An 11,318-nucleotide genomic window follows, 5' to 3' on the forward strand; every position below is an offset into this window, starting at 1 on the left:
GTGGTGTCCGGCGTATATTATCCAGGCATTCTCTTTCATCAAGTCTTTCTCAAGAAGCTAGATGGGAGAGATCCCCCTTTTGGTCACATAACATTCTCTTTTATACTAGCCTACGTTCGTTGTCCTTCGTCCACGTGTAGGGTCGATCTTTCCAGGACAGATATCTGTCCCATCAGTCTAATCCCAAAATTGCTGGAGATGATCCATAAAGCCTAAGATCGCGGCTCTGTTAGGGGCAGTGTCATGTCAGGGAAGGGTATTAAAGACAACTTCCCCAGGATATTTTCTGATCTTTCTAGCTTACTCGTGTTCCATTTCTATCCATGAGGTTTTGGACCTGCCGAGGACGAAACCGTCCTCGGCTGTGTCTTTGGGCCACTTTTTATGTTTCCTAGTTTCGAGCTTGGGCCCTGGCCTCCTTCAGTTTAGGGCCGGTGGGCTTCCCATAAGCGCGTGGGCCGGACCCATAAACTATTGGACCCCACAATATATATGTATATTTTATTTTTTTACAATGTTCATAGGTTGCAAATTTTTTTATGTTTGCAAACTCGGATGGAGTGAGTTTATGACATCTTGGGTTGTAAAATAGCAACTGGGAGTGTAAACACCCCAATATTAGTGCTCTTATAGTGGCATTTTTTTTTTTGTTTTTTAGGTTGGTCCAAATGTCCAATAGGGAGCAAAGAAAACAGCAACAAAATCTGTAATTATTACAATCAAATTGAATTAGCCTCACACAATTATAATTATATCCTAAAACCCCCATTCTCAAAAAAAAAAAAAAAAAAAAAAAAAAAAAAGAATCTGAAACCGTTCCGTTTTGGAAACCCTGCTCCAAATGCAATGAATAATTTCCAGTACGCGGTGGAAGTGACCAAACCGCGTCACACAATATATAAAACACCGTCTAACGTATGTGGATTTATTATTATTATTATTATTTTGGGTCGAGGAAAGTGTGGATATATTTAAAGAGATAAGACCACAATTAGTGTGATAGTGTCCTCGTCTTATTATTAAGATTTTATGGTTTAAACAAATTGTCGTGGAGAATAAATGTGAACTGTGAAGCACCCACCAACAGTCAACAGATATTGCTTAATGAGAGTTCAGAGTTCAGACGTATAAGAAATTGTATTTTATTTTATTAGGTCTGACCTTAAGGCAACCTATTTAAAAATATAGGATCATTTGGTCGTTGAACTCTTAACTGCCAAGAGTGGTTACATTCTTTTTTAATATCTTCACATGGTTATGTTCTGTTTGGCACATTAATTTTTGCAAATGTTGCACCTAAACCAATGTCTGAGAGTATATTTTGATTGTGTTTCCTGCCCAACATCTTCTTCATATTCTATTGGAGGTTGAACCAAAGGGTCCATTTTGTTTGCTGCAATTTGTTGTGATAATATGTAGGCACAAGGTAGTCTTCGAAGGCTTTAACCCTTACCCAGTGTGCTGACAATTTGTATCAATAGCACTCTTATCCAAATTCACATTTTAGCTTATAAGATTTGTGTGGTCAAAACTATAGAAAACAACAACAACAATACTTTGGTTGCTTGTGGAATGCAAGACTGTCCTTGTGGAAGTTGTACACGTGCTGGATACTTTGGTTGCTTTTAATCTTGATAAATATCAGAGTTGTTGCTTTCTTAATAAGTAGTCCAAGTTTGGTTACCAGATGATGCGCTTAGTGGCCTAGAGCGCAATAATCAACTGTCTTGATCAAGGGGAGAGCCAACAAGAAAGAAAAATGGAATTTGTTCTGACATTGATTGTCAAAAAGTTTGGTGCCTGTACACTAAGGTGTTGAAATGGAATTTCTGCCATTACATTACATTTTTTTTTTTAGAGAGTTTTAATCTATGATGTCTGCTCTTAATGATACTCTTTATCATTAGACCAAGACACCAATTGGGTCTTGGTATAAGCAGAAATTGAATCCCAGATCTCTTATTCAACTATCAAAGATTTTATCAATTGAGCTAATCGAAACCAACACATTACATCTTTATATATGCATCTAAATGGAGAATGCTTCATTAATGAAATAAATATATAGTGTCTTTTTCTGTGTACATGACATATATGCAACCTTTTAACTGGACTCTAATGCATGGGTGGCAGAAATTTGACATTATGGTATAACTGAACTTCCTAATGGTTAACCAAAACATCTGAGAAATGCGGGGTATAAAAACCGCTAATCAGCTGTTGGTGATATATAACTTGTACCTTTCTGTTGCCCTGTGATCTCAGGCATAGCAGTTGACTACCCCCACGATTATTATTGGTCTGATGTACATCTATTTCTGATTCTTTCATGTTGTAATTGTGCGCACAAACTCATGTACCAGGAAATGTGCTGCTAGTGCTAGAAAGGATTATGAAGGCACAAACAACAGAAAGTGAGAACACTGACACCCAAGTGTTCTCTGTATACATCTCCATCGCATCAGTAAAAGAAAACCGAGTGCGGTTTTCAGCCCAGTTACGTAGCCGATCTGCCTCTGCTGCATATAATGCCCTTCCCTGCATAAAAATTAAGAATACCCATAAAAATATTGACCAAATTAAGAACACCCTAGTGTTCTACAAATACCATTCAAGCTGAAACACATTTATCAACATAAAAAATTACTCCTTTGGAAGTATTGACCAAATTTCCAATAAACCCTTTTCAAAATTAAGAATATGTAAGTGAAAAGCAGAAAGGGAATATCACATTTTGACTAACAAAAATAAATAAATTAGAACGCTTCATGATCAAACAATTATACCATGAGAGTGGAAATATGTAGCAATTGGGTTGTGGTTGGGGGGGGGGGGGGAACTAACAATATTTAAGAATCTATATGTTTAATGATTACTGAAAACACATCAATATGTTATCTAAGTATTTAAAACTTACATATCAACATATTAGTGTCACATCATTACCAGTTTCTTGCATCTGTATCCAAAATCCATGCTTAATATGTCTAATCAATTATAAAATCTAAATCCCTGAAAGTTAAAAACTTGGAAATCAATGCCCCTAATCCCTAAGTTTTTTTTTTTTTTTTTTTTTAGGAACCCCACTGGGGCCTAAGTTACTTAAATTCATTGGAATACAACTAAAGAGGCAAAACTATGAGAGCTAGAAATTAAAACCCAGATAATAGACTCTTGAGGTTTTAACTATTGTCATTACAATTGTTGACTTGCCTGAACTGTGTCACCAGCTTAGCAGGGATGGCAACTTACCAATTCCAAATAACAAATGTATCAAAAAGGGAAAATTTGAAGTCGCTCTTCCCCACAGAGTTCAGTTTTGATATAGGAAATCCATTTAATTATTAATATATGAAGTCATGCCATGAAATATAAATTTCGAATGACAGTAAAAAAATTTCAAAATCTAGTAACTTGACATGAAAGTTCTTCTGGATATCGAACAAAAGTGTGAAACTTGTAGTCCTGCTACCGCATGGGGTGTCAAATGCTTTCACAAAATAACTAGGATTACCTGGTCATCAAACCAGCGACCTCGTCGTACCCATGCAGTGACTAAAGCAAGTAATATTCTGGGAGGGGTCAAGTAATTGATTGCTTTCCCAGATCCTTTTACAACCCGCATCCTTGGTACTAAAGTTCTAGCAACTGTTTCTGGATGCTCACAGATGATGTTAAACATTTGCTTATTTTGTATAGTTGAGCCACTGCAATCATAGAGAAAATCGCAGTAAATGCATATAAGGTTAGAACATTTATTACAGCTAGGCAGTTAGACAAACAGTTGCAACCTTCAAATCTACATATAATGATATAGACCCAAAAAGAAGAAATAGACAAGGGTAAGACCAATAGTTCAGGGACTTAAGGCCCTTTAACATGTTGTTAGGAGATGAATCAAAATGGAGCCATAAGTGCATTGCAAAATGCAGGGATATATATTCCATACCTAAGCAGAAGATCTGTAAGGACCATGCCTGGAGATGCTGTGTGCACCCCAACTTTGGACCGCTTGCTCTCTTTCAAGAGTGATGCTTGAAGCTGCCTTAGGCCACATTTTGTGGACCCATAGCTACAAGTCAAAGGATATAAAATAATGAAAATCGTTCTGAGTCACCAACAACTTGGAATAGTACAAACTTCCATGAATCATTGAATAATGATTAGCAAAAACCATGACATACCGCTGCTCACTAGAGAATAAACTAAATTCCCTTAGTACTAAAAATTGAACTTACACAGCTGTTAGAGGGGTACTAGATCCCCCTGAGCCTGCACCATCCATGTTAAATATGTGGCCCCCCTTAGCCTGGTTCTTCATCACTCGCATGGCTTCTCGAGTGCAGAGTAGAGAACCAACCATGTTTGTTGAGACAATCTACCATGAAACAAAGTGGAAATCCACAAATCAGTTGCTACTTTGAGTGCAATGTGTATGCTATTTTGATGTATTGGTAGTACCCTTAGGCCAACACAAGAAATAAACCCCAATAAAAAGTTTGATGCATGACATATAGAACTATGAGCAGTTGTAAATGCTTTGGTCAACACTCATATGTAAATAAATGAAAAGGGGGGATCACGGAGAGGGAGCAAAATACCATCTTAGACATTACTTAAGTTTCAGAGCTTGAAACTCGTGCAAATACTAGTAATATAAACAACAAAAACTGGCCATATTTAAGATATGTCAAACAGAACAGGATTCAATATAACAGCTCCTAGCACATCTGAAGACACATATTCACACACACATGTGTAATCTCCCAATTACCCTATCCAACAAAATAAGGCAAAAATTGCCTAGAGACTTGTAGCTCAACTGGTTGGTAACTCCTGGTGTTTCTAAGGTGATATCTAGGATTCAAATCCCTCCTCCCCCATTGTAACTGTTGAATTATCAAAATAAATAAATAAATACAGCAAGAAGTGTTTCACATACTAATACCTGTTTAACATCTTCATCAGAGAATTGCAGCAATGGTCTAAAACCTTTATTTGTGCCAGCATTATTTATCTGCCCAGGAGTATAAGTATTAAACAGAATCACTTAGCAATTGAGAGAAAATTAAAAATTTTCATGCTACATCAAATTCAAGAAATCTCAGTTCTTATTTTAACTTAACCAGGAATGCACAGGAATCAAATTTGCAAATGATGAATAGAGATAAGAACAAATAATAACCAGTATATCGACCCTTCTTGATCAGTTGTGTAAAAGGCATAAATCCAATCATAATAAGGTAAGACCATCCAACTTATTTGGTTCTTGTAACTAAAGTTTGCAGTTACAAGGAGATAAAATTATTTTCATCCCATATTTCTTCTTGTTTTGAATCTGAGCATCACTGGTTGTATAGAAACTTCTACTGAAAAATATTAGTTTTGACACAACACAACCAAAAGATAAGTATCTGAAATCATGCGGGAAGCAAAAGAGACAATTTTATTTTATTTCTGTTTGAACATCAATTGTATTATTATTTTAGGCCCAAGCATTTAATTAGGTTAATTAGAATTTTATTTTAAGTTTAGGCCCTTTTGAGTATTTTTGTCACTCAATAAGTAGGGTTTCCTACACCTTAGGGTTTACTTTTCTCATATATGCAAACAATTGTACTCCTTTTGGAGAGGATTCAGAGATGATTTTCATGAATGAAAAGTTTCTTTTAGTTTATTTGGCCTGGGGCTGACTCCAGCCAACCCTAGGTGTTGACTCCTAGTGGTTTTCCTTGCTTGGTGTTGACTCCAAGCAAGCCTAGGTTCTGACTCCTAAGTTCCCATCCTTTATTTTCCTGTTGCTTAATTTTGTTTTGGTTGTCTTGCAAAAGAAAACTAGAGAGCCAAAACTAGTATGCCTTAAGAGTAATCCATCTTCCAAAGTTTGACCAAGCAAGGTGTTTCAAAAGCAACAACGATATGGAAGCATTCATGATAATTTGAAATTACAATGCACAGTCTTAAAAACACAGAAATTTCATATATATATATATGTAATACTCATGAATGAGAAGCAACACACATCAATTAAAAAGGATCAATCACTCACCCAAATGTTGATAGAACCAAGCTCATTGACAGCAAAGTTTGCCAATTTCTGCACATCATCTGGTTCACAAACATCACATGCTATGCCTACCACTTTTGCATGTTGCAGATTTTTCCTGGCTGAACCACTTGCAGTGGTTATAACATCCTTTAGGTTCTCTTCAAGCTCTTTGACAGTCATATGAACAGACTCAGGGCTGCCTTCACAAGATCCAATGCAGAGGTGTTGTGAGTGATACTTACATAGAAATTATAGGCGCATAATAGAACTAAGAAAATACTATTTCTGAATACCACCTGCGAGAAGCAACAACCACACGATCTCCAGAAAGAAGAAATTCACGAGCAAGTGCTTTTCCCAATCCCCTTGTACTGTACCAGACAAAAAGAACATGCAGTGATAGACAAGCATTATTTATCCATTATCAATAACTCATTGGTAGCCTATCTACCCAAATCTTGATTAAACCCAAGTGAATCATTTTAGACAGAGGATTAGTTGAACATAGGAATTGTAATAGAAGGAACATTTACACATGTTTTAAGCGTCAATATCAGATATATATAGCATCTTCCAATAGAATTTTCATATCATATGCAAACCTTCATGTTAATCTGACACTATAGTGTCTCTTCCCAGACTACCCTTTGCTTCCAACTCAAATACATAATTCAACTGTAACTAAAGGAGGAAACTTTGGGGAGGAGCAGGCAAAAGCATTAAGCAATGATTGCAGAACATTCTATTTAAACAAAATGCAGAAGTAACAGGATTTCAAACAAAATCTAGGAGTAAAATGAACAAGTTTATCCAGCTTAGGAAAAGAGACTTAGAAAGAGCGAGAGGTCACCTTCCAGTAATGACTACATTGCGTGGACCAGCTCGACAATGCTCATCTAAAACCATATTAGCACCTACCATTGTTCCGATAATAATTCCTCCGAGCCAGCTATACCAGATCAAAGTGTTCATCTGACTATCTCCACCTTCACAAAATTACAAATTGAATTATTACATATATGAGTTATAGTCATTATGGTATCCCAAAAATGCATGCATTCTCACAATCAGAGTGCATCTTTGCTAACCTGATAACTGAAATCCAACTGCAAGTATCACACCAGTGCTCATCATGGTTATGATATATCTTCCGACTTGGAGGGCAATCTAGTTGTGAAACAGAGTAATATAAAAGTCAAACATTTGCCTACTATAACTGATTCACCAATAAATAAATAAATAAATTAAGGGAAACCAACTCAACTCAATTCAACTAAGCCATAATCCCAATTAAATTGGGGCCGGTTATAAATCCCTATCCACTAATTGGATTGGCCATAGGTAATCATTTCTGCCATTCTATCCTCTCTAAAATCATACTCTGTCACCTCCCTTGTTAACATATAATATCTCACTAGTTCTGCTCGTATTATTTTACACTTTTATCTACCTCTTTCCATCCCCTCAACGGCTCAACTTGAATTAAATTACTCTTTTTCACCAGTGCATGAAACTTTGCACTAGTATGATTTGAGCACTAGTATCTACCTCTTTCCATTTTCTCAAGCCATACTCCCCTGGATTGAGCAAAAAATTGTGAATTCACAAGTTCTAATTAGCAAACAAAAACAAAATTTGAGCCATGAGCTCTTTGTAGTTAAAAATTGAATGGCTGAACAAATAAAACAAAAATATTAGGCTCCGTTAATAAGTGTAAAGTTTAAGTTTCAATTTTCTAGTCCTCCGTATAAAAGTTTCAAGATTCACACAATTTCAATATCTTCACTTCTCTAATATTTTGAAAGCAACCAACAGAATAAAGATTCAATCCAACAAATCAACACTGGTAACATTACTCGCTGTGAGATATAGAATTCAATCACATATTCACCAAATCAGACAAAATATACCATAGTAAGTTAACAATCTCATCCAGATAATATTTAAAACCAAGAAAAACAAATCGCATACAACTCACCGAAAAGAATACCTCCTCCACTTTGGCCACAGCCTTGTCATACTCATCACCACCCAAAATAGTAGTTCTAAAAGATTTCCAAAACCCACTTCCCCTTTCGAGCTTAGCCTCACTTTTCTTCAAATTCCCACTCTTTCTCTCACTGACAACCTCTTTCTCTTCCACTTCCCCACCCTTCTCGCACCTAAACGACCTGCAGTACTGTTTCAGTTTCAAGCACAACCCATTACGCCCACCGACTCGTCCCAACCTGGACCGGCATAAACCCGGTCCAAGCACCACTGGTTGGCCGGTCCTGTAGTGGTCGAAACTTTGTGGGAATATGTGAAGCCTAGTTACCGTGGCCATGGCTATACCTATGACAAACTGAGACTTGCTAGCTACTACTTTTAAGTTTTTAAGGCTCGTGCTATAACTGTTCCAAGATACTTGGGTGTAAGACTGAGTTACTGTGAGAGTTCCCTACTTTTGTACCTTGGATTTTTTTTTTTTTTTTTTTTTTTTGAGAGGTAAAGTTTAAAAAAAATGTATAAAAAATCTGAGAGAGAGAAAGAGATTCGGAGAAGATCTAGGGAGGTGGAGAACTGTGATGACCACACGTTAAAGCAACCTCATCTCCATCTGTACCTATTGAAAACATGGCTTTGTTATGGGGATTTATGTCACTGCGTGTCGTTTTTTGTTTGGTGGGGGCGGGACGAAAGGGTGACGCTTGTACGTATTGTGCACTTGTAATCAGTTGTGTAAGAACATCTAAAGCGTTGTAGAGGCGATAATTTTAGTTGGCTTAGCCTGGAAATGTCGCCGTAGGAAACTCTTCGCTTGATTGTGAAGGCTGATTAGTCATTAGTGGGGTCGCGAAATACATCGTAGTCGTACAATGATTGGTATTCATTTATTCCAAAATTCCTACTTGAGGTCCCTTGTGGCTTTACTTTACCAATCACCTACTAAGATCGTCTTATAAGTTATTGAGGCGATTATATTCGCCACAATAAATCATAATAATTTTTTTTGTTACAATACATCCCTAATAATTAATAAACGCTATAATTTTGTGCTTCGTTATTTAATTTATAATAATCATTGCTTTTGATCTCATATTATTTGTATAATGGTTGAATGACTAAATTTACACTTTCCTAATAGCAATCACATTCCAAACTAGTTTATCAACATTTATCTATTTTTAAGCTGCGTTTGGATTGCGTTGAAAATCAGCGCGTTTGCATTTTTTCCCTTTTTTTTTTTTTTCACGCATTTTTCAAACGTGCGATTATTGTTCATGTACTGTTCAATGAACAGTAACCGCAAATTTTGACTTTTCAAACTTTTTTTTAGCCAATCAGAGCACATCGTGTACTGTTCACAGACCCACAAATTTGACTTTTTAACAACTTTTTCATTAAAAATGAGTCCCACGGTACTATTCACACATTTAAAAATTATTTTGCTAAAGTGTTTTTTAGTTTTCAGCTGTATCCAAACGGACCCTTAGTCTACCAAAAAGTGTTATGTTTTTCTATTATACATAACCAATTTAACAGTACACTATTTTTTTTAGAAGAATTTAACAATACACTTTAATTACGTTACGTTGCTTAATTTACAATACACTATATTAAAATATTATCTTTTTTTTCTTGCTTTGTTTTGTTTCTCTCTCTTTCTACTCTTTTTTTTTCTTTGTCATTCTCTCTCCTTAATCCATCATAGTCACAGCAAAACACAAGCCTCTTTCCTTCACCAATGGTGGTGATCCTTACCGGTGGCTCACTCTCTTCTCTACCATCGTCTTCTTATCAAATTTTGCCAAATTTGTGTATTGTGCTCCCTCAATTTACATATAAAAATTACAATTTAAAACATGAAAATTTTCAAAAATTGCATTTTTCATTTAAAATTTTAGAAAATTGTGAGAATTTAATTAATTTGTCCTGACTAAATATCAAATGCACCAATTTCATGATTTGAGAGTCAAAATTCCAAAATTATTATTCTACAGATTTACAACTGGTTTAATTTGAGAAAAAATATTATTGTACCCAGGGCAGAGCTAGGGGGCAAGGAAGGGCAATTGCCCCCCGAACTCCTCCAAAACTTTCATAACTATACTCCATATGAGAAGAGTTTTCCCCCTCTGATTCTTTAACATAGACAAAATAACAAAACAACACTTAGTAAAGGAACTATGAACTGACATAGTCTCACTCACTATTATTTTTCTTCTATCTCAGTGTGTTTTTACAATTTCAAACTCAAGTTTTAGCTATTAACTTAAACTTTAAATCATCTTATAAACTTAAACAAACAGACTCTAACACCAGCACACAATTGAAATTTTTTTAGATAATTATATCTTATGGATCATACTTGTAATGTATACTTGTATAGTGTGTTATCTAGATTGTTAGGGAAAGGTGGACAAAGTCTAAATCAGTGAGTGGTATGAGCTCTCAAGATTTGGCTATGTTTAATGATTCTCTTCTGGCTAAGCAGGCTTGGAGACTGCTGCAAAATAAAACATCTATAATCTATAGAGTTTTCAAGGCTTGCTTTTTTCCTAACTGTACAATCATGGAAACAAAAGATTCGAGATCCGGATCCTATTCTTGGAGAAGTATACTCAAAGGAAGAGATGTGATTCAGAGGGGTTCACGTTGGCGGATTGGAAATGGAAGGAAAGTAAAAATTTGGCAATACCGCTGGTAGCCAATCAAACACCCTACTAAGATAACTTCGCCAACAATTGATACAATGGAGGATGCAAGAACAGTGGATGTAGTGATTGATGCACATACTCTACAATGGGATAAGGCTATGATTGACGGTATGTGATGCTCTCTGTTGGCTATTTTCCCAGGATGGCAAATATACTTGTAAGTCAGGTTACCGTTTCTTAAAAGAGTAGGCAAACCAGATTTTCCGTTTGGCTCCTATGAACCAAGACAGAGAAGTTTGGCGAGGTGTGTGGTCACTACTTTCCCCAAACAAAGTAAAGAACCAGCTATAGAGAGCCTGCAAGAACTCTCTGCCCACGAAGGTTAACTTAGTTCGTTGAACTATTATTGACAGCCCTATGTGTAATTGGTGTAAAGAAGCTTCGGACACAACCCTACATGCGTTATAGACTTGTTCGGCCCTAGATGAGGTATGGTCCAATGCTAACCTATGGGATTTCCGAAGAGCTACTTGATGAAGTGCAAATCGTTAGTCTTGTAAGTTCGTCCAGATGGAACTGGATCCTTGTCATTGTCCCTACCAATGTGAAACAATGGCTCCCTTAAGGTG

The 11,318-nt window shown here is 36.2% G+C and overlaps 1 protein-coding gene across 1 annotated transcript; it reads right to left on the reverse strand.

Moving 5' to 3' along the window:
* Positions 1–2,016: 2,016 nt before the first annotated feature.
* On the reverse strand, positions 2,017–8,530 carry LOC126715229 (probable chlorophyll(ide) b reductase NYC1, chloroplastic). The gene is made up of 10 exons (XM_050415738.1): positions 8,028–8,530; positions 7,138–7,216; positions 6,900–7,035; positions 6,346–6,420; positions 6,050–6,245; positions 4,949–5,017; positions 4,239–4,378; positions 3,950–4,072; positions 3,515–3,707; positions 2,017–2,538 (listed from the first exon to the last, which is right to left on the reverse strand). The coding sequence occupies exons 1-10, from the start codon at positions 8,373–8,375 to the stop codon at positions 2,353–2,355; spliced, it is 1,545 nt and encodes a 514-aa protein (XP_050271695.1). The 5' UTR covers positions 8,376–8,530; the 3' UTR covers positions 2,017–2,352.
* Between the last annotated feature and the right edge of the window lie 2,788 nt (positions 8,531–11,318).

This window comes from Quercus robur, chromosome 2 (genome assembly GCF_932294415.1).
Source record: "Quercus robur chromosome 2, dhQueRobu3.1, whole genome shotgun sequence".
In the NCBI taxonomy this organism is placed as follows: domain Eukaryota; kingdom Viridiplantae; phylum Streptophyta; class Magnoliopsida; order Fagales; family Fagaceae; genus Quercus; species Quercus robur.